We start from the raw sequence: 24,353 nt of genomic DNA, 5'->3' as shown, positions 1-24,353 counted from the left end.
CAAGAACATTCAATGCCATATTAGTCCCATGTGAGTTTCAAGCATCTGATGTGGTCATCTTAAACAGGCATCAGGCCCCTTGCATAGGCCAATGAGGGGCCTAGTGCCTGTTTTAGGACCCCTCTGGGCTGCTGAGAGGCGCAGGCTTCAGGCTTGGAATCAGTTGCCACCAAATGTAAGTTTTCTTTTTCTTTAGAAATGCACGTGGAGCTGGGAGGAAGAGAAGTTCTTCTCACAGCAGTCTACTGCTGCCTGCCATTGCTAACTCCCCTCCAACACCACCTAACACTGTCCTCCCCCATTCCAGGCACTTACCTGACAGCTGCCGTTGGCAAGGCCTGAATTTTCAGCCTATGGAGGTATGACCAACCTAACCTATTCAGATGAGGGCAAAGCTCAATTTCAGGCTGGCCCTGAGGTTGGGGGGGGGCCTCCCAGTTTAGGTAGCTCCAACAGCCCTCGAGAAGCACAACACCATCCAGGACAAAGCACCCTGCTTGATTGGCATCCCATCCACAAACTGTCACTCCCTTCACCACTGACGCACAATGGCAGCAGTGCCAAGATGCACTGCAGCAATGCACCAAGGCTCCTTAGACAGCACCTTCCAAACGCATGACCTCTACCACCTAGAAGGACAAGGGCAGCAGATGCATGGGAACACCACCACAAGTTCCCCTCCAAACCACACACCATCCTGACTTGGAACTATATCGCCATTCTTTCACTGTCGCTGGGTTAAAATCCTGGAACTCCCTTTATAACAGCACTGTGGGTGTACCTACCCCACATGGACTGCAGCAGTTCAAGAAGGCAGCTCACCACCACCTTCTCAAGGACAATTAGGGATGGGCAATAAATGCTGTCCTAGCCAACGATGCCCACATCCCATGAATGAATAAAAAAAAGCTTTGCCGCCTTCACGTTCCAAAATGGCCACCACCGAATTTCTACCCCCAAATCTCTTTCCACCTTCCTTAACTTTGCGAAGGGACCCTGCTACAGGTTGCTCAAAGAATGAGTGGAAGAATGAGAAAGATTTAGCTAAAAGAAAGATCTCAGCCTCCATCTGCCAATGATCTTTGCTGAATTACTGTTCTGTTTGATGGAGTTAGATGGAGAAGTCTGGGACACAAGGAGCCAGCGGGGATCTGGTTCCTTGGGAGGAACATGGTCTAGGGAACACAAACAGTCCAGAAGTTTTCATGAGGGGGCTGACAGGCATGTAATGAGGAAGAAAATTCAGATGTGCCAGAGGGAAGGAAGAGGCAATCAGAAACACAAAGAATAGGAAAAGCAATTAGAAGATGTAAACTAGCAGTTCATTGCCAATTTTCCAACTTGTTGGTTATGGCTAAACCCAATCATCACAGTTGGGTTGAGTTTCACAGTAGTTGAGCTTGGGTCTGCTGTTAAATGAAGCAGGGTGGAAGAAAAACCAAGTCTCCAGTTCATGTGTTTGATCACAGTGTGCCAGTGCATGGAGTTATGTAGAAGTAATTCTTCATTAAATATCAATCAATCTTCCATGGCATTGTACATGGGGAGTTAAGGCATTTTCAGGTCCAGCAGGGTTGGAGGATAGGAAATAATGGAATCAAGGTGGGGAAGATAGAGGGGGCACATGGGCGGGGGGAGGGACAGAGGGATAGGAGAGGCTGGAGAAGCAGCAAGGAGGAAGGGGCTAGAGATGGAGAATGAAGGAGACTGGAAATGGGGAGAGGAAAAGGGAAAGAACAGAGGAGGAGAGCAGTGAGGGAAAGGAGGAGAGAGGGACGGCGATGGAATAAGGGGGAGAAAAATAGAGGAAAGAGATGAGGGAGTAGAGGAGGGTAGGGAATGGGGAGAGTAGAGGAGAGTAGTGGGGAGGAAGGGTAAAGGAAAGAAGGAAGGGAGGGGAGGAGAGGAGGAAGAAGGAGGAGCAGAGCATAAGAGCATCAGGAGGGATGGGAAGGAAGAGCAGAGAGATGGGGTGGGAGTGGAGAGGAAGGAAAGAGGTGAGAGTGGAGGAGAAGATGGAGCAGGGAAGGACAGGTGGGGTTGGGGGGCTAATTGGGGATGGGGTGAGGAGAGAATCATTTGGAAGTGATGGTACCATGCTCTGTGATTTTGTTCTATAGTCAAATTGCGCTTAATCTTTACAAAATGATCACTTGTGCATTACAGCTTTGTGGTTCCAAACAACAGCTGATAGTGTCATTGAGACCTTTCCCATTTAAAAGTGTGGGATGGAGATGTTAGCATGTTTTATTACAGCCAATCCCAATTTGCAGTTCGACTAATTGCAGAGCATCTCAGGGCATTGTGTTTCTGCAAGCTTCATTTTACTGAGACTGACATTCAGTGTCCTGCTTCTTGCTGTTTAACTGACGTTTTCATTTGTTTTTGAGGTCCAGTGGCTTGTCCTCTGTATAAGTGCTTTGTATTTATTCTCAGAAACTTTTAATAATACAAGATCTTCTGCTACTTGTATACCCTTTATTTTGGAAGGCCCTATCATGTAACGTTATGCCTCATGTAGCAATATGCTCACAATGACCCCTTTGAAATTCTAAGATCACACACTGGATAATTTTCAGATATAGTACGCATCAGGTGGGCAGTGGGCAAAGCGATTTCAATGCCCGCCCCACGGCATTAATGACAGGCTGCAACCATTTTTATAGACGGGCCTCATTTGGTTGCGTCCAACAAGCAACGAAAGGCAGCTCGGTGATTGAGGAGGGTGGGAAATCCAAAGGCTCCTCTGCAGAGCCCAGCCTGAAGTCATTGCTTAAAGTTGGGGGTGGGGGTGGGGGTGGTGGTGGTGCTGGTGGTGGCGGGTTGTGGAGGCAATCCCTGTGGGCGGACATGGCAGGGAACTGGCAGAAAGCTGGAAGATTTTGTGGCGATATGAAGAGCACTCATTCTCCTCCTGAACCCACTAAAATCTGTGCCACAACTCTCTGCAGTTTTCTTCTGGAGCAGCTTGCAGTGGTCCCTTTAGTGTCTGCTTAGCAATCATAGGAGCATAGGAACAGGAGGAGGCCATTCAGCCCCTCAAACCTGTTCTGCCATTCAATTAGATCAGGGCTGATCTGGCAGTTCCACTCGGCAGGCCACATGCTCCTTCCAGTAGATCATGAAAATTATGGTGGGGTCCTACATCTGGCATAGGACCCCAATTTAAATATATTGCTCAGGTTCCTGTCTGTTTCAGATAAGAGACAGGCTGCCCATCTTGAGGTCCACTGAAAAATTGAATTAGGCGGATCTGGGGTGACCAGATATTTTAAAATAATTGTTCTTTTGCCAGTTGCCCTGACTTACAGCATTAACAGAATAGTGGACAGATGAAAATTGCTCCTACTAATTTTAATGTAAAATAAGATCACAGACTGTGTTACAGCTTAGCTTGACAACTAATATTTTCATTTTCGTGTCAGCCTGTTATTGCAATTGGCTCAGCCGCCTTGAAGGCAGATTTCAGTCAATAGTGTCCGACTCAAAGGAATTGGGTAGACTTTTAGCTCTATAAAATGCTAAATATTGTCTCATTTGAATCAAATTGCGCAGCTTCAGCCTGCCTCTAGCAATAAATAGTGCAAAACCTAAGGTACATCAGGCACACCTTGTGCGTTTTTTCATCTTAATATTGGAGACTTGTATTGCAGTGTGTAGTATTTTCCCTCAACAAACCTCACATTGCTCATCCTACTGGGAGAATGCCAACTCAATGCCTTTTGATAGCATTCATTGTGTTGATCAATAACACGGTACAGGAACACAATGTGAAGAGCTAATGCTCTTGAAGCATCCTTGTTCATCACACTTGAAAGAGTTCTGGGAACAAACTAACATCCCGTATGCCAAACCCCTGGTTTCAATCGACACCAGAATCAATGGTCTGTATTGAACCATCTCAGGACATTGAGAGGTCATTGTGGTCATTTCATACACCTCAGGTGGATGGGAGATTATGCGTGATGTAACTGCAGATGTCAGTAGCAAACTACAGACCAGACTGTAAATCAGTTCCCGCTTTGATTGTTTGCTAATGACATCTCAGACTTAAGACACTTCCAAAGATACCCACTGGCTCAACAATCTGGACTTGTTTTTTTGAAGGTTGCTAGTTACTCCTCTTTCTATATACACACATCCTTGGTATTTAACCTCCAATTTTCTCCCAAACTGTCTTGAAGGGGCTGACTTGGGTATGATTTAAGAGGACTAATCACTCTTTTGTACCTCACAGAAGCAGCCATTCTTCATATGTAAGTGTGGACAATGGGTATTTGACTGCGGTGATGGTGGGTGCATTAGAGCCCAGCCTGATCATGTCCTTACGTGAGGTCCATACATCCACTTTCTACCAGGAATCACTGGCTAGTGATCGGGAGTGGACCACCTGGCTAATTATCTTGCCCCTTCCCTTGCCCAGGGTAGCAAGATTAATTAACAGCAAAATACTGCAGATGCTGGAAATCTGAAATAAATACAGAAAATGCAGGAAATACTCAGCAGGTCTGGCAGCATCTGTAGAGAGAGAAACAGAGTTGATGTTCTGGTTCTGAAGAAGAGTTGTATCCGACTCGAAGCGTTAACTGTGTTTCCACTTTCTGTTTATATTACTAAGATTAATTGTAGCACTGATAGCTTCCTCAGCACAGACCACAGAAGTAGTGAAAACACTGAACCAAACCATAAAAAGTTGTGGAATGAGTTATAATCCTGAATTTACGGTACTAATTATACCTCCAAAAGCTCAAGTAATACATTTGTAGGAAAATGTTAAGGTTCTACCTGACCTGCGGTGCCAATAGTGGCGGTAATGTCAGAAGCTGTTTCTGCTGCTGTAGATGATTTTACTGTTCTTTCTGCCAGTGCTGTCCTGCTTGTTATTGGCTCCGCTCCTAAGTTGGCATTAATATAAGATGGAGAACATTTATAATTAGCTAGTTTTTACAGAAGTTAGAAAAGTATTTAGTGGCGTTTCATGATCAAGAGGGCTGGCCTATGTTTACACTGTTATTAATACTGCCGGTCAGGAAGAGGAGCAGTGCTATAATGTTCTTTGTGCTATGTTGTAGTTACAGATGGCAGGATTTACTAGTCTAGCTTTACTGATCGTAATGCCGATGGTAATCTATCAAAATGATCGGACAAGCATCGGGATTACGATTGCAAATCCTAGCCCATCTAAACTACCATAAGAAACATGACATGTCTAACACGCTCTGTAAGTCTACTGACCTGTAGTGTTGTTAGTACTGTAAGTGACTGTCGTTTCAGCTGCTGCTTTCTGAGTGCTGTCTGAGAGTGCTGTAGCTGCTGGAAATTCTGTTTCAGCTGTTGAGGCACTTGACGTTGATGGCCTTACTGGTGTCCTTGTTGTAGCTAAGGGTCCCAGTCCTACGTTTTAATTAATATATAAATGGGCAATATTTAAGATAAACTGATATTTACACAACTTCTATGAAATCTTCAACAACATTTCATTCTCTAGGCTGTGCGTGCATTTACTAGTAACGAACCTGAGGGGTCTGTATGGCCTGGAGGGATGGAGGATGTTCGATTGCAGCCTGAGAGTGGCCTCGATGTAGCGGTCAGAGTTTTTGACTTTATCTGTGCTGTTGTTAATGTTGTCGTTGCTGGTGATGAATGACTTCCTAGAGCTTCCACCATATAATAAAGTACAAAATATTGACAGTGAGCTTAAGCTGTTGCCTTCAGGAAGGCTTTTCCCCAAGAAAACGGAACTCTGCCTTGAATGCACAGGATGAGCCTTCCCATTCAACAAGGTCAGGCAGTAACTCTGGGCAAACCCAGATGGATTTTCATTCAGTTTCCAAGCCTATGCTCAGTTGAGTAAGAGAAAGTCCTGGAGTGTGGGATCAGTGGGGAGGGTGCAGTGTTATTAGAATTAGAATTAGAACATTACAGCGCAGTACAGGAAAAGGTTTCCAGCTGTTTTTAAAACACCCAGAGACAATTTTTCCACATTGAGTTACATCAAGTCTAGACAACAAAAACAAGGCCATTTGGCCTAAATGGTCTATGCTGGCGCTTATGCTCCATTCAAGTCTCCTCTCACCCGTCTTCATCTAACCTATTAGCATACTTTCTGTTCCTCCCTCATGTGCTTCCCCTTAAACGCATATTATGCCATTTACCTCAATTACTCAATGTAGTATTGCGTTCCATACTCTTTGAGCAAAGAATTTTTCCTGAATTCCCTTTTGGATTTATCAGTGACTGTTTTAAATTTATGGCCTGTAGTTTTGGTCTCCCTATAAGTGCAAACATTTTCTCCTTGTCTACCCTATCAAACTCTTCCATTATCTTAAAGACTTCTATATTAGGCTACCTTGCACATCCTTTTTTCTAGAGAAAAGAGCCCTAACTAATAGTGTGGTAATTAGTACACTCTCTTTGCCTTTGCCCCATGACCTCCTTGTCAGTTAATCTCTCTGACCCTCTGCCGTATGACACACCTTCCCTTTTGTTCTCTCCCCCACGCCCCCCTCACTGCCTTACTCGCTTAAAACCCATTAGATTTCTAACCTTTGACAGTTCTGATGAAATGTCTCACAGACCTGAAACGTTAACTCTGCTTGTCTCTCCAGAGATGCTGCCAGACCTGCTGAGTATTTCCAGCACTTCCTGTTTTTATTTCAGATTTCCAGCATCCACAATATTTTGCTTTTATTTTAACTTGACTTCCCTGCTTTTCTATGCTATCCCTCTAGAAATGAATCCTAGTGTTGGGTTTGCTTTTCTGGTCTTAATAACCTGTGTTGCTCCTTTTAGTGATTTTGTATCTGTCCCCCCCCAGATGTCTTTGCTCCTCTATCCCAGTTAGTCTCTTATTAAGCAAGCAGTAATTGTCCTCCATAATCTTCCTACCAAAATGCACCACCTCACACTTACCTATATTAAAATTACTTTGACAGTTAAGCACCCAATACGCAAGTTTGTTAATGCTTTCCTGTATTTTGTCACAATCTTTCTTTGTATTAACTACATCTGCCAATTTGGTGTCATCTGCAAATTTAGAAATTCTATTTCCAATTCCCAAGCCCAAATTGTAAATCTAAATTGTGAACAACAGTGGTCCCAGCACCAATCCCTGTAGAAGACCACTTCCCACCTTTTTCCAGTCTGAGTAGCAACCCTTAACCCCTACTCTCTGTTTTGTACCCACTTGCTATGCATTCTGCTACCTAGGGACCCCTGACTCCACATGTTCTGATCTTGAGTCACGAGTCCACTATGTGGTATCTTATCAAAGGCCTTTTGAAAATACAAATTTATTACGTCTATTAAACAACCCTTGTCTACTCTTTCTGATACTTCTTCAAAGAATTAAATGAGGTTGGTCAAAGATGGCCTTCCATTTTGAAACCCGTGCTGGCTACTTCATTATATTTTTGCTTACTAAATGTTTTTAGATTACATCCTTGAATAAAGATTCCATTATCTTTCCTATCGATGACATTAAGCCAACTACTCTATAGACTGCTGGACTTGATCTATATCCCTTCTTAAATATAGGAATAACATTGGCTATCTGCCAGTTGGCTGGCATTATCCCCTTCTCTAATGAATTTTTATATATATGTAATAGTGCCTCTGCTATCTCTTCTCTAACATTTTCTAATATGTGTGCATGCAATCCATTTGGACCAGAGGTTTTATCTTCTCTAACTTTGATTACATTATCAATAATCTCCTCCTTTTCTATCTTAACTGTCTCTACATCCTTTTAGGTCTCTTCGTCTAATGTCATGCCCACCTTGTTAGTCTCCCTGGTAAATACTGAGGCAAAGTAATAATTTAATATTTCTGCCATTTTGCTGTCATTACCTGCCAGCTTAACTTGTACATGCCCAGTGTTTCTACCCAATGTTCTTGCTAAGCTGCATACATGCCTGGCAATCTGGAAGGTACAGCTCAGGCCGCTCACAAGTTGTTCCCTGCAAAATACCGCGCCTGCGTGGCTGTGCAAAAAATGTAACAGTTTCAGATATTGAAATAAATAGACCACATAGAACAAAGAGAATTTAAATAGTAGTTTGGTAGTACAGAACTTGAGTATTGCTGAAAACAGACACATGTTTTTTTTAATATTCATTTTGTGGGATGTTGGCTGTTGAAGCTTTTCATCTTGCACTCATCAGGACAATCTGCAAGAATACCAACATAAGGGAAAACAACAACTTTATACTGAATGAGAAGAGAGTGCTGAATGGTTGGCAAGTGAACTCTGATTGGTAGAGGCGTTGCCATGGAGAATGCACCAGTTTATGGTGACTGACAGTTAACTGCCAAGCTTTGTTTGAAAGTTAAACCAGGCAGCTTGACTCTGGTCAAGGCCCTGAGGAATGAACCAGCGAATGGCTGTCACTTATTTTGTTGCTCAAATTTTTGGGATACATTACGCCATCATTTTCAGCCATGAAAAGTGCCCAGTCCACCTCAAATTACCCTGCAAGGGTAACGTATCCCAAAATTTGAGCAACAGGTGAAGCTAATTGTTTCATGCTGCTGCTATGCAGTAGCAACTCGTGTGGTGTTCACCACTAACAGGATGCTGCCATCAAGCCAAAAAGACGTTCTGCCTATTATACAAATGAGTAACGTGATATATGAATTTCAATGCCATTGTGATGCTAGATATATAGGCCGTACGTCCCAAAGACTGGTGTATCGTATCAAACAACATGTCCCTTCTGCTGTTCGCAATGGGCAAGGTACAGGTCGTACCCAACCAGCCTGTGCTTGCAAAACCTAAAACATAGTGTCCAACATTAGATGTGATTCCGCAATTGAACAACATTTGCTAAATAGTCCTCCGTGTACTAAGAATTACACTGACAACCAATTTAAGATTGTCAGCCGGGCTTGCAGTGTTGCTGATTTGTGTGTACTGAAAGCTACATATATTAATACACAGGGCTCTGTTCTTCACAGACAGAAAGAACATGTACACACATTGTGCCTGTTTCAGCTAAACAAAATAAGTGACAGCCATTCACTGGTTTATTCCTTGGGGCAATGCCTTGATCAATCAGAGTCAAGCTGCATGGTTTAAATTTCAAACAAAGCTTGGCAGTTAACTGTCAGTCACCATAAACTGGTGCATTCTCCATGCAACGCCTCGACCAATCAGAGTTCAAATGCCAACCAATCAGCACTCTCTTCTCATACAGTATAAAGTTATTGTTTTCCCTTACGTTGGTATTCTTGCAGATTGTCCTGATGAGGGCAAGACATAAAGCTTCGACAACATGTCTCTATTTTCAGCGATACTAAAGAGAATTTAGAGAGAACACTGGCCCTATCCCGATCTTGATGTTTCTTTTGTTATTCATCTATCTGTAGAATAATTTGCTATCTCTTTTTATATTTCTTGATAATTTTTGCTTTGCTTTCCTAATTGTTTTTTTGACTTCTTTCCTAACCTCTTCATCATTTTGTCATCTTTTCCTTTATCATCCATGTGCTCATTGCATGTCTTCTTCTTTAGTTTCAATGTTATCCTAATTCATCCATGGTTTTTCATTCTTGTTTGGCCTCCTTGTCTCGAGAGACAACGGGTTAGCACCTAGAGGTGGTCAGTGGTTTGTCAAACAGTGCCTGGAGTGGCTATAAAAACTAGTTCTAGAGTGACAGAGTCTTCCACAGGTTCTGCAGATAGAAATTGGTTGTCGGGGCTGTTACACAGTTGGCTCTCGCCGTGCGTTTTTTTCCTGCCAACTGCTAAGTCTCTTCGACTCGCCACTCTTTAACCATGCCTTTATGGCTGTCCGCCAGCTCTGGTGATCACTGGCAACTGACTCCCACGAGTTGTGGGTAAATCAACATCTGACATGTGGGAGTCTTTCAAATGTCAGTTGATTAGAATCCAGGACCAGCATGTTCCTGTGAGGAAGAAGGATAAGTTTGGCAAATTTCCAGAACCTTGGATAACGAGGGATATTGTGAGCCTAGTCAAAAAGAAAAAGGAAGCATTCGTAAGGGCTGGAGGCTGGGAACAGACGAAGCCCTTGAGGAATATAAAGACAGTAGGAAGGAACTTAAGCAAGGAGTCAGGAGAGCTAAAAGGGGTCATGAAAAGTCATTGGCAAACAGGATTAAGGAAAATCCCAAGGCTTTTTATACATATATAAAGAGCAAGAGGGTAACCAGGGAAAGGGTTGGCCCACTCAAGGACAGAGGAGGGAATCTATGTGTGGAGCCAGAGGAAATGGACGAGGTACTAAATGAGTACTTTGCATCAGTATTCACCAAAGAGAAGGACTTGATGGATGATGAGTCTAGGCAAGGGAGTGTAGATATTCTCGGTCATGTTATCAAAAAGGAGATGTTGGGCGTCTTGCAAAGCATTAAGGTAGATAAGTCCCCAGGACCTGATGGGATCTACCCCAGAATACTGAGGGAGGCAAGGAAAGAAATTGCTGGGGCCTTGACAGAAATCTTTGTATCCTCATTGGCTACAGGTGAGGTCACAGAGGACTGGAGAATAGCCAATGTTATTCCTCTGTTTAAGAAGGGTAGCAAGGATAATCCAGGAAATTATAGGCCGGTGAGCCTTACGTCAGTGGTAGGGAAATTAATAGAGAGGATTCTTCGGGACAGGATTTACTCCCATTTGGAAACAAATGAACTTATTAGCGATAGGCAGCATGGTTTTGTGAAGGGGTGGTCGTGTCTCACTAACTTGATTGAGTTTTTTGAGGAAGTGACGAAGATGATTGATGAAGGAAGGGCAGTGGATGTTGTCTATATGGACCTCAGTAAAGCCTTTGACAAGGGCCCTCATGGCAGACTGATACAAAAGGTGAAGTCACACGGGATCAGAGGTGAGCTGGCAAGATGGATACAGAACTGGCTCGGTCATAAAAGACAGGGGGTAGCAGTGGAAGGATGCTTTTCTGAATGGAGGGCTGTGACTACTGCTGTTCCGCAGGGATCAGTGCTGGGACCTTTGCTGTTTGTAGTATATATAAATGATTTGGAGGAAAATGTAGCTGGTCTGATTAGTAAGTTTGCGGACAACACAAAGGTTGGTGGAGTAGCGGATAGTGATGAGGATTGTCAGAGGATACAGCAGGATATAGATCGGTTGGAGACTTGGGTGGAGAAATCCAGACAAATGTGAGGTAATGCATTTTGGAAGATCTAATGCAGGTGGGAAGTATACAGTAAATGACAGAACCCTTAGGAGTATTGACAGGCAGAGAGATCTGGGCGTACAGGTCCACAGGTCACTGAAAGTAGCAACGCAGGTGGATAAGGTAGTCAAGAAGGCATATAGCATGCTTGCCTTCATCGGTCGGGGCATAGAGTATAAAAATTGGCAAGTCATGCTGCAGCTGTACAGAACTTTAGTTAGGCCACACTTAGAATATTGCGTGCAATTCTGGTCGCCACACTACCAGAAGGACGTGGAGGCTTTGGAGAGGGTACAGAAGAGGTTTACCAGGATGTTGCCTGGTCTGGAGGGCATTAGCTATGAGGAGAGGTTGGATAAACTCGGATTGTTTTCACTGGAACGACGGAGATGGAGGGGGCGACATGATAGAGGTTTACAAAGTTATGAGTGGCATGGACAGAGTGGATAGTCAGAAGCTTTTTCCCAGGGTGGAAGAGTCAGTTAATAGGGGACATAGGTTTAAGGTGAGAGGGGCAAAGTTTACAGGGGATGTGCGAGGCAAGTTCTTTACACAGAGGGTGGTGAGTGCCTGGAACGTGCTGCTGGGGGAGGTGGTGGAAGCAGGTACGATAGAGATGTTTACGAGGCATCTTGACAAATACATGAATAGGAAGGGAATAGAGGGGTACAGTCCCCGGAAGTGCAGTAGGTTTTAGTTTAGGCAGGCATCGAGATCGGCGCAGGCTTGGAGGGCCGAATGGCCTGTTCCTGTGCTGTACTGTTCTTTGTTCTTGTCACAGGACGTCATGTCGTGTTTGCAGACATCTTTTTCATTATTGGCCTTTTACTTAAGAGGAATGTATTTCTCCTGAATGCTACAGATTACCAATTTGAATATTTCTCACTGCTCTTCTAAATGTCTTTCTGAATCATTATTTTAAACCATATTATGTTATGATCATTACAGCCTAGATATTCCCCTATGCTTAATTCTCTTATCTGTTCTGGTTTATTTTTCATTACTAGATACAGCAGTGATTTCTCTCTTTTTTTGGGCTTCTTATGTATTGGATAGGAAAGGAGTCCTGAGCACACTGGAAAAACTCCATTTCTTTTCCTCTCTTCCCTACTTCTTCTTGTCAGTTTATTTGGGGGTAGTTGAAATCTCCCATGATTATTATTTCTTTTTTACTGATTTCATAGATTTACTTATGTATTTCTTCCTGCACTTCCCTTCCAATATTAGGAGTGTTCCACAGACTAACTAATGTGATCTAACCCATCTTATCCTTTATCTCACTCTATATGTATTCTGTTTCTATCTTAATGTTAGTTATGTCCCTTTTTCTATTGCCATTATGTTGTCTTCAAGAAGAACTGCTAACCCCCTCCCTGAAACCCCTCCCCCACCCTCCCTTCCGTCCCTATCCTTCCCAACTTTGTTATATCCTACAATATTTAACTGCCAATCCTGTTCTTTATGTAACCTTTTATCCCTATTACATCTGGCTCCGAGCTACATATTATTAACTTCAGTTTCCCCATTTTGTTTCAGGTGCTATTCACATTGCTGCAAAAGCTATTTCATTGATTTTTATTCATTGTTTCCCTCATTTTATTTTTAACAGTCATTTTGTATTTACGTTCTACAATTGTATTTGTTCACTGATCATTTATGCTAGCATGGTTCCTTACCTTGGTCTGGCCTTTACTCTCATCTCCTAATTCTTTTATCTTCAGAATTATATCATTTTCACCAGAAACCTCCAGACATCTTACTAATTTAAAGTCCTATCCACAGCCCTACTGATCCTTTCCACTAGGACACTGGTCCCATTCCGGTTCAGGTGAAGTTTGTCTGGGCAGTACAGCTCCTTCATGCGTGTCGCATGAAAAGGACTCCTCTTTCCCTCAACAGTTTTTCAACCATGCACTCACCTTCCTTATCTGTCTGTCCATAAGCCAATTAGCACATGGCTCAGGTAGTAATCCTTAGATTACCACCCGTGAGGGCCTGATTTTTAAAATGTATTTCCTACCTGCTGTATTTTCCTCGGCAGGACCTCCTCCCATTTCCTTCCCCATATAATTGGCCCCAACATGGACCATGACAATCGTATCTTCCCCCTCCTTTTTCAAGTTCCACTTCAGTTACTCCGAGATATCCTTAAACCTTTTCACCAGGTAGGCAACCAACCCTCCTGGACTCTTGGTTGTTACTGCAGAGGGCGCTATCTATCCCCCTAATTACTGAATCCCCCATGATTACATCCTATCTATTCTGTTCCTTCCTTTCTTGGACTCTGCTCCAAGGTGCCACAGTTGGCATTCCTTTGTGCAGCCTTCATCCTTACCCTCACAAGTATCAGGTACGTTATACCCGTTGGATAGGACTACTGTCTGCAGGACCTCTTCCTCTATTTCCCCTTACGTTCCCTCTGCTGACTGACAGCCACACTCTCCCCTTCATACACCTGTGTTTTCCTGAGGTGTGACTGTACTCTGGAGAAAACGATCCAGATATTCCTCCCCCTCCTTGATTTGCTGGAGTGTCTCACGGCAGAGAGATTTCCTGCAGATCTTTTTGTTGTTTTTTTATTCAGTTGAGGGATATGGACGTCGCTGGCTATGCCAGAATTTATTGGCCAGGGTGGACAGTCTCATTGTTCACAAACTCCAACATAATACAAGTCCCAACACATAGCCTGCATTTCTAGTTTTTATTTACTAACGTATATATTGTTAGTAGTAATTTATTTTAAGGTCTGTTGGTCAGGCCACTCAACACCAGAACCGATGGGCAGACCCTGCGTGGTGCACGTTCCACCCATGTGTCCCTTAAAATTGCACTTGGGCAGCAATTGAATAAAAGAGATTCCTGGTGCTGTTCCAGGGAGGGGTGATGCTAGTGTGTAAACAAAAGGTTCCATTAACTTTCCTTTCTTTTAACTTCCTAATTTTTTAACTTCGTAATTGAGCCACAGTAATATACTCCCCTGGATCAACATTGTTCATTCACTTGTAGACCAGGTATTTCCTCAGAGTTGATGCTGCTTCAATGCCATAACTTTGCCGTTAGTGTGGCGGAAACCCTGTTTATCCACGTACACTGGCTGACTGGCAAAGTTACACCCACGGAGTGGGAGCAGGTCCGAGGAAATTCCCAACCATAATCTCGAAATTGTCAATAAGTCACTTTGAAATCTCTTTTCCAAGAATGCCCAACAACCTTAACCATTACTCCTAATTTCCAGCCTTGGGATCTGGACTACTTAAAGTCAATTGCCTCTGCAAACTTTCAAGTCCATGTCTATCTAAGTTGTCTATCCAGGTCTCAGCTACTGTCTGTCTCTTTCCAGGGGTTATCTCCATTGTGGAACTGCCCCATATCACCAGGGTTGAACCCTCTAAAACTGCATCAAGGCAGAGTTCACATTTTATAGCCCATCAAGCAGATATATTAGTAACCCATGGCAATACAAATTTTGTTTCTATATTAAGTGTGTGAAGAATGCTATGAGAAATAGTTAACATTTAAAATTAACTGATATTCAACACATTAAGGAAATGTCTTTCCATTAAATATCACTGAATATTCCCCAAATACTGTTAGATTTTTCTCAGTATTCCCCGAAAATTACTTGCGTTAAATAGTAACGCACCTGAAGTGACTGTAATTTCCATAGTTGATGTTGTATAGTGGCCTGAAAGTGATCTTGCAGTAGCTGCCGATGTTGTTGGGTCTACAGATGTTGGCTCTACAGATGTTGCTAATGATGTCATTGCTGTGAACAGATAGCTTCCTAGGTTTTCATTCACATAAAAGTTGAAGTATCTAAAACAAACTCAGGCCACCATAATTAGCAATGTACCCTTCCATTAGCAACACTCCCTTAATTTTTTTTGTAAGGAAATAAATAATTGATAACAAAATAATAACCTTCCCTCAAATGACTCATTCATATTTCTATTACAGTGCACCCTCCGCTAATCCTGCTGATCACCATGTTCTGAGGGGCAGGTGGCTTCACAGATAATACACTGAGCCTATCACTGCCTGTTTTTACAAAAAATGATGGATGGGAATCAGGGCAAGAATATCCATCTGCAGTGACTCCAATCTATGAGAATTGGAGTCCTTACAAAAGATTTTAATTCCTTTTATTTATTTATCATTTTAAAATACCAAGTTAATTATGTATGCATTGTAATCTAGAGGAACCTGGCATAAGTTGCTGCAACAATCATTCGCAGCTAACATGTCCCAGCTGCAGAATATGTCTCCTTCAAATGGAACTCATCATTTACAGATAGAGAGCTACTTTTGATTAAGGCGCATGAGAAAATTTGCATCATGCTGTGCAATAAAACAAGAGACTGACTCTGAGCAGATTAACATTCAAGTTTTAATGCGGTCTTTGCTTCTGTAAGTATCCTCCTATTTCCCAACTACATGCTGCTCCTCAGTGACATCATCCAAAAACCCAGTCGATGACACCCGGCTCTACCTCACCACCACCTTTCTCAATGCCGCCACTATCTCTAAATTATCAGACTGCTTGTTGACATCCAGTATTGAATGAGCAAAAATTTCCTCCAATTGAATATTGGGAAGACTGGAGCCATCGTTATTGGTCCCCACTCCGTTCCCTAGCCACCGACTCAATTACTCTCCCTGGCAACTGTCTGAGCCTGAACCAGACTGTTCACAACTTTGGCATCCCTGATGTTAATTGCTTCACCATTGATGTCCGTGCCTTCAGCAACCAAGGCCTTAAGTTCTGGAATTCCCTCCCTAAACCTCCCAGCCACCCAACCTCTCTTTTGTCCTTTACGATGTTGCTTAAAACCTACCCCATTGATCAAGCTTTTGGTCACCTGCCCTAATATCTCCTTATATGGCTCAGTGTCAAACTTTGCTTTATAATGCTCTGTGAAACACCTTGAGACATTTTATTATGTTAAAGATGCTATATAAATACACATTGTTATTGTTGTTCAAAGCTGCATTTTTCATGGTCTAAAAGATCACAAACACCCCAAGGCAGCTCCCAAACTGCACTAGCGAGAGGATCAAATTCTGGACAGAAGATTAAGGGCAGGGAGGTAAAATCTTAGTACAGATAAGGTAAACCCAGTATATAATTTCAGAATAAATCAGGCTAGTAGAACCAGGGGAGATCAAGTTAAATTAATGAAAAATTTTTTTAAAACATATCTATTAGGAAAAAAGGGTGATGAACATTTGGAATAATCTACCAGATAGGATTTTTAAGGGGTTGGAAATACAGTTGGATGTTTGGCTGGAGGTGTTAGGGTCCTAGAGGTATAAGCTTAATTGAACATCTTTTTTCATATTTGACTGTTAGGTTCCCCATTTGAATAGCAAACAGCACCTCTGATTTTGTAACTCTTAAGAACTTTCTTTCTGTTGGACATTTACCATTCTGCAGAACATGTCAGCTCCTCAATAACCTATGTTATGTAGCTACCTGCAAAGTCTGACAGAGGACACTTAAAGAATAATAGGCGCAGAGATTGTGCTACACCCGTGTGCTCAGTGCAGAAAATTTTTTCAGAGTCAGCTAGCTGATAGTCACATTATGCTTCTTGCTTAAATCTAAATGTGCACAGTAATTTGTTGTGGCCATGATTTATACTTAAGTACTTTTTCCACTGCTCTGGGTTACTTATTTAGGTATCAGTAGCCCACAATTACATCACCACATCTATTAAAGACATGGCCATGGCTTTGCCCTTAGTCTCATGTCTCAGTGTGCACAGAATTTCTTACACAGCCACTAAAAGGTCACAAATAACAAGTATGAAATTGTTAGTTTAGCTCGTACAGATATTGGAAAGTTATTGCAATCAGTAATATTTAATATTTCTTTTACAATGTAATGGTGGCTGCCTTGTAAATGTATGTGGAATCATACAATAGTACAGCAAAGAAGGAGGCCATTCGGCTCATCTTGCCAATGCTAGCTCTTTGGAAGAGCTCTCCAATTAGTCCCAGGCCCCTGCTCTTTCCCCATAGCCCTGCAATTTTTCCCCCTTCAAATATTTCCCCATTACCTTTTGAAATTTACTATTGAATCTGCCTCCACTGCCCTTTCATGCAGTGCCAGATCATGACAATTCATAACATGTCTAGCTTAAATTTGAATACAACCTCAAGTGAGATGCACAATGTTGGGTGTGACATGAACAAAGGAACAATCGATAGAAGGAGCAATGTGGATAGCTGCACAAATGGCAGCAACATCTCCTTTCCTTGCCCTTTTTTTTTCAAATTCCAACCAAGGAATTTTCCTCCAGCTTCAAGACCAGATCATTGTCCTGAAACATTAACTGTTTCTTTCGCCACAGATGCTGCTGGACCTGCTGAGTATTTCCAGCATTTTCAGCATTTATTTCAAGGTTAGGGTTTATCATTTCTAAACCAGTAGCAGATTCATTTCATGCTAAATTTAACAGCCTCTTTCCAAGAGGATTAACAGCCCAAAATAACCCATAGTATGGATGGTGATTGTCAGGAGCTTTAATTCTCAAATAGTGACCCTTGCTCATCTTATCCTGCTTCATTGTTCCTCTTTGGTATGTAGTTTTTAATTCTAATTAATACTCAACTAATGAAATGTCTCACTGGCAAAGTTATGGTCATTACCCTCCACCACACATAATTTCTCATCTCCCAGCTTTTTCCCATTGGGAGAGAAGGCCTTTTCTTCAGAAAGACTTACCAAACTAGACCATTGCTGCAATGGCCTATGGTTTGAGGATCCCTAAGCCAGAGTACCAAGAAAAGTTAGTGTGAGGCATCATACTTGGACAACTAGCTTAAATGCTTTGGCAACTGCAAATATGAACAAAGACTCTGTTCAGCTCTTAGTTTTCTAAGTTTTTCTAGTTATGGAAAGAAGGAGCTTGATTCAGCACTGCAATTCTTTAGGTTGGTGGGATGTTATGAATATAAGTGACCTACTTTTTACAATTATGAACATAATAAAAACAAAAGGGAAATTCAGCTAAAGAAGCCTGCCACTATTAGAGACAATGTACAACCTACCATATCTTGGATTTTAAGCTCTCATTTAATTACCTTTAAGGGGAGCACTGCATATATATTTCCTGATTCCCAAAAGTTATCAAGCAAAACTGCAGAATATTCCCATCAATCCTCATAACACTGCCCTCCACACGTGACATCCTCCCCTCTTCAGCCTGCACCCCAGCCCAGCAACACAGAACCAGCATGGCTATACCTAGTGCTTGAACATCTTAGCCTATAATTGTAATGGCTCTGAACTTCCTCTTGGTCCCAAGGCTATTGGAGCCTCAATGGGATAGAACTTCTGCCCGCCTGTTATCTACGCTCTTACCTCTGCACACTTTCCAGATTTAGGGTAATTAAAGATTACTAGTGGACACTTGTGCTATTTACTTGGGGTACCTGTTCAAGTGGTGGGGGCGGAGGTAGCATAGGACACCACTGCAGCAGAAGTGGCTCCCAACGGTTTCAGGAAGATTCAACAAACTTCGCATGAGGCTGGTATCAGCGGCACAATCACTCTGGTTGCATTGAAAAACTGGCTATGTAAGTTGAAAATCCCCTCCAAGTCCCTTAGCAATGCTGTTGCTGGAACACACAGCATCTCTTATGCCCAGTTCTGCAAATGTACAAATTGGCAAGGATGACAATGTATGTTGTAATTTCCTCATTTACATGGCATCAGAATATACCCACCCATCTGTGATTGGGTGTCTGATGCAGCTGCCCCTAAATCAAGGAGAAATTTTGATGGGTGGGAAAACAGGACCGAGACCTAATGCAACCAGTTCCCAATCCAATATCCAACCTCACCATCCAAATTATAACGCTTTTGCGTGCAACCAAAGAGGAGATACAAGATCCCACTGTAGGACAATAAGATTAACTGGCAGTTAGATTTCTAGACATGGCTGGGATGAGACTTACTTTATAGTTCTTACCTGTGATATGTCAATCATACTGGGAGATCAGAAACATTCTTAACTTACAGTATTTATGACTGGCAACTGACTCACAGTTTGTAGCCATGAGGTAGTAACACTTGGAGACATTTCTAACATGGGAAGTTGCATGCATGTATGTAATTGCTCATGTGTGAACATGACTGTCTGTCAGTTAGCGACCCTGACCCCCAACAGATATACAAGGACATCACATCGCACAGTCACACTCGCACACTTTTTAAAGCTTACTTTTTCCTTTAGTTTCGAATTGGCTATCAATTGTGTCAATACAAACATATGCTCTGCAGCCGGTAATTTTAATTCCAGATATAAGTAAAACCATCACTAGGCTTTGCGTTATTGTTAGGATTAAGCATAGCTGTAGATTTAGGATAGGGTTAGGATTAACGTTAGGTTTAAAGTGACTGTATTTGGGGCAGAAACTGTATTTTATTGAAGTGAAGGGTTTAACTTGAGAGGCAGATCTGTGAGGAGGCAATTATCTTGTGTGGCAAAGGTCACCAATGGACATCTTATCATGATGCAGAGTCACACTTGACCACACTGTTTTTGGTATTTGCCCGAGCGAAGAAAACTACACTTTAATAGAGTGGGGCGGCAGCCTCTGGAAAAGCTAGGAATTACATTTTCCAACTTTGCGTACGTTTTAAATGAAATTAAGTGAGTGTTTTTTTGTGTAGGGTGGCTGGAAATGATCTCAAATGTATCAGGTGAACAGTAATATTGAGTATTTCTCAGTAAAATATTGATAAAATGATTCATTAAGAACAATTGTAAAAATTGTCTGATTCAAAAGTGATGCAGTGTAAAGTGACAAGCTTTCATGGCAAAAATTGATCAATTCCAGTATCGGTTCTTGGGCCCTCACAGTAAAAATGCCAAACAGCCGATCACCCAATTTTCCTTGTTGGTCCCCAAATTAGCTGATATTGTTAACAGTTCCCTTTCCTCTGGTACTGTCGCCCTCCCGTTCAAATCTGTTGTCACCATCTCCTCCTCAAAAACACCACCTTAGACACCTTCGTCTATGCAAACTATCATCCCCTCTCCAACTTTCCTTTCCTCTTCAAAATCCTTGAAAGCATTGGCACCTCCCAAATCCGTGCCCATTTTTACTGCATCACCATTTATTTTATTTATTTATTGATACAGCACTGAAACAGGCCTTTCGGCCCACTGAGTCTGTGCTGACCAACAACCACCCATTTATACTAACCCTACAGTAATCCCACAATTCCCTATCACCTACCTACACTAGGGGCAATTTACAATGGCTAATTTACCTACCACCTGCAAGTCTTTGGCTGTGGGAGGAAACCGGAGCACCCGGCGAAAACCCACGCAGTTACAGGGAGAATTTGCAAACTCCGCACAGGCAGTACCCAGAATCGAACCTGGGTCCCTGGAGCTGTGAGGCTGCGGTGCTAACCATTGCGCCACTGTGCCGCCCCCTGTTTGAACTAATCCATCCAACTAGTCCGTGTTTGAACTAATTTTCTCCAACTAATTTTCCACCCGTACAACAGTACTTAATCAGCCCTTATTTAAGTCACAGATGGCATCCTATGTGATTGTGACCCAGGTGAACTATCCCTTCTCATTCTTCTTGACCTGTCTGCAGTCTTTGACACAGATGACCACACCATCCTCCTCTAATGCCTCTCCTCAATTGTCCAGCTAGGTGGCACTGCCCTCACTTGGTTCTATTCTTAGCTAGCCAATCATAGCCAGAGAATCACCTGCAGTGTCTTCTCTTCCTGCTCCCGCACTGTTAACCCTTGTGTCCCCCAAGGACCCTTTGGACCCCTCTTATCTCTCATCTTCATGCTGTTCCTTGATGACATCATCCAAAAACAAAATATCAGATTCCACATGTATCCACATGAAGCAGCGGCGGTGTGAGGAGCCAGGGTATAAAAGCAGCGGACAGTGAGGCCCAACACCAGAAGCAGCGGCGGTGGTGGTGTGAGTGCTTTGTTCTGTTCTGTGGACCTGCTTGACCAGCAAAATTCAAAGTGTGACGTCACAGGAGGGCTGCCAGAAGTAACGCAGGGGGTGGAAATGGCAGTCAGTGGGGTAGTATGCTCCTCCTGTGAAATGTGAGAGATCAGGGAGAAGTCAAATGTCCCTGACGACTACGTTTGCAGGAAGTGTGTCCAGCTGCAGCTCCTTTCAGATCGCATGGATCGGTTGGAGCAGCAGTTGGACTCACTGAGGAGCATACAGGAGTCAGAAAGTGTCATAGATAGGAGTTTCAGGGAGGTGGTCACACCGCAGGTTCAGCCAGATAGATGGGTGACCGCCAGGAAGGGCAGGCAGGTAGTGCAGGAATCCCCTGTGGCTATTCCCCTCAATAATAAGTGTGCTGTTTTGGATACTGTTGGGGGGGATGGCCTCTCAGGGGAAAGCAGCAGCAGCAGCCAGGTCAATGGCACCACGACTGGCTCTGTTGTACAGCAGGGAAGGTCAAAGTGTAGGCGAGCGGTAGTGATAGGGGACTCTATAGTCAGGGCACAGATAGGCGTTTCTGTGGCCACGAGTGAGAATCCAGGATTGTGTGTTGTCTCCCTGGTGCCAGGGTCAAGGATGTCTCTGAGTGGGCACAGGACATTCTGAAAGGGGAGGGTGAGCAACAAGAGGTCATGGTCCATATTGGTACTAACGACATAGGCAGGAAGAGAGATGAGGTCCTGCAAAGTGAATATAGGGAGTTAGGCAGAAGGTTAAAAAGCAGGACCTCTGGGGTTGTAATCTCAGGATTACTCCCTGTGCCACGTGCTAGTGAGGCTAGGAATAGGAGGATAAGGCAAATGAATGCATAGCTGACGAGCTGGTGTAGGCGGGAGGGCTTCAGCTACTTGGATCATTGGGATCTCTTCTGGTGCAGAGGTGACCTGTACAAGAGGGACGGGTTGCATCTGAACTGGAGGGGGACCAATATCCTTGCGGGGTGGTTTGCTAGTACTACTCGGGAGGGTTTAAACTAGTCTGGCAGGGGGGTGGGACCCAAAGTAGTAGTCTCTCAGATGAGATAGTTGAGGCAAATGTAGAGGTTAAAGCAAGCAAGTCAGCAGGCAGTCCGGGCAGGGGCAGGACAGGGAGCGTGGAAGGTCTGGCAGGCTAAACTGCATTTACTTTAATGCAAGAAGCCTTACAGGTAAGGCAGATGAACTCAGAGCATGGATCGGTACATGGGATTGTGATATTATAGCTATTATGGAAACATGGTTGAGGGATGGGCAGGACTGGCAGCTCAATGTTCCGGGGTACCGATGCTTTTGGCGTGACAGAGGTGCAGGTAAGAGAGGAGGGGGGGTTGCACTATTGATTAGGGAGGACATTACGGCAGTACTTAGAGAGGATATCCCGGGGGGAATGCCCAGCGAGGCCATATGGGTAGAACTTAGAAATAAGAAAGGGGTGATCACTTTGATGGGATTATACTATAGGCCCCCCAATAGTCAGAGGGAACTGGAGGAGCAGAAATGTAGGGAAATCACAAATAGGTATAGGAATGATAGGGTTGTAATAGTAGGTGATTTTAACTTCCCTAATATTGACTGGGACTGCCTTAGTGCTAAGGGATCAGATGTGTAAGAATTTGTTAAGTATGTCCAGGATAGTTTTCTGAAGCAATATGTGGATGGCCCGACTAGAGAAGGGGCTACACGCGACCTCTTCTTAGGAAATGAGGATGGGCAGGTGGTTGATGTGTCAGTGGGAGAGCACTTTGGGACCAGTGACCATAACTTTATTAGCTTCGAGATAGTTATGGAAAAGGATAGGACTGGTCCTCAAGTTGAAGTCCTAAATTGGGGGAAGGCTACTTTCGATGGCATCAGACAGGGACTCTCAAAAGTTTATTGGGAGAGGCTGTTTACAGGTAAAGGGACGTCTGACAAGTGGGAGGCTTTTAAAAGTGAGGTAGAAAGAGTTCAGGGCCGGCATGTTCCTGTTAGATTGAAGGGCAAGGCTGGCTAGCTTAGGGAACTTTGTTTGACGAGGGATATTGAAGGTCTGGTCAGGACAAAGAGGAGGCATATGTCAGGTATAGGCAGCTGGGATCAAGCGAGTCCCTCGAGGAGTATAAGGGATGTAGGAGTACACTTAAGAAGGAAATTAGGAGGGTGAAAAGGGGTCATGAGATTTCACTGGCAGATAAGATAAAGGAGAATCCTAAAAGATTCTATAAGTATATTAACAGTAAAAGGGTAGCTAGGGAGAGAGTAGGTCCCATTAAGGATCAGTGTGGTAATCTATGTGTGGAGCCACAGGAAATGGGCGAGGTCTTAAATGAATACTTCTCATCTGTATTTACTGTGGGAAAGGTCATGGAAGCTCGTGAGTTCAAGGGAGGGAACAGCGATATCCTGGAGCATATCAACATTCCAAAGGAGGAGGTGTTGGAGGTTATGAAGCATATTAAGGTGGATAAATCCCTAGGGCCTGACCAGGTGTATCCTAGGATGCTATGGGAAGCAAGGGAGGAGATTGCTGGGACCTTGGCAGAGATTTTTGTATCATCGTTAGCCACGGGTGAGGTACTGGAAGACTGGAGGATAGCTAATGTTGTGCCTTTATTTAAGAAGGGCAGCAGCGATAAGCCAGGGAACCACAGGCCAGTGAACCTTACATCAATGGTGGGAAAGTTTTTGGAAGGGATTCTGAGAGACAGGATTTATATGCATTTGGAAAGGCAAGGTCTGGTTAGGGATAGTTAGCATGTCTTTGTGTGTGGGAAATCATGTCTCACGAATTAGAGTTTTTTGAGGAGGTGACCAAGAGGATTGACAAGGGCAGGGCGATGGATGTTGTCTACATGGACTTTAGCAAGGCCTTTGACAAGGTCTCGCATGGTAGGTTGGTCCGGAAGGTTTGAACACATGGGATCCAGGGTGAGCTAGCCAATTGGATACAAAATTGTCTTGGTGATAGGAGGCAGAGGGTGGTGGTGGAGGGTTGTTTTTCAGATTGGAGGCCGGTGACCAGTGGTGTGCCGCAGGGATCAGTGCTGGGCCCCCTGATGTTTGTCATATATATTAATGACTTGGATGAGAATGTAGGGGGCATGATTACTAAGTTTGCAGATGACACCAAAATTGGTGGTACAATGGACAGTGAAAAAGGTTGTCTAAGGTTACAACAGGATATAGATCAACTGGGAAAATGGGCAAGGGATTGGCAAATGGAATTT

At 43.4% G+C, this 24,353-nt stretch overlaps 1 protein-coding gene across 8 annotated transcripts in view; it reads right to left on the bottom strand.

The window, feature by feature from the left end:
- Positions 1-24,353, bottom strand: part of LOC137385035 (uncharacterized) — a 129,660-nt gene that overhangs the window by 8,704 nt on the left and 96,603 nt on the right. For 6 of the 8 annotated variants that reach the window (XR_010977720.1, XM_068059782.1, XM_068059786.1 and 3 more), the window contains 4 exons: positions 14,803-14,925; positions 5,517-5,657; positions 5,236-5,394; positions 4,791-4,895 (listed from right to left, as the gene is read on the bottom strand). Coding sequence is in view for 7 of the 8 variants with exons in the window: in XM_068059782.1 (XP_067915883.1) it covers positions 4,791-4,895; positions 5,236-5,394; positions 5,517-5,657; positions 14,803-14,925 (528 nt within the window). In the remaining variant the exon portion in view is untranslated. The remainder of the gene's footprint in view (positions 1-4,790; positions 4,896-5,235; positions 5,395-5,516; positions 5,658-14,802; positions 14,926-24,353) is intronic. The other 2 variants (XM_068059784.1, XM_068059787.1) reach the window with 2 other exon arrangements.

This window comes from Heterodontus francisci, chromosome 27 (assembly GCF_036365525.1).
Source record: "Heterodontus francisci isolate sHetFra1 chromosome 27, sHetFra1.hap1, whole genome shotgun sequence".
In the NCBI taxonomy this organism is placed as follows: Eukaryota; Metazoa; Chordata; class Chondrichthyes; order Heterodontiformes; family Heterodontidae; genus Heterodontus; species Heterodontus francisci.
This window is presented reverse-complemented; position numbering and strand designations above follow the sequence as displayed.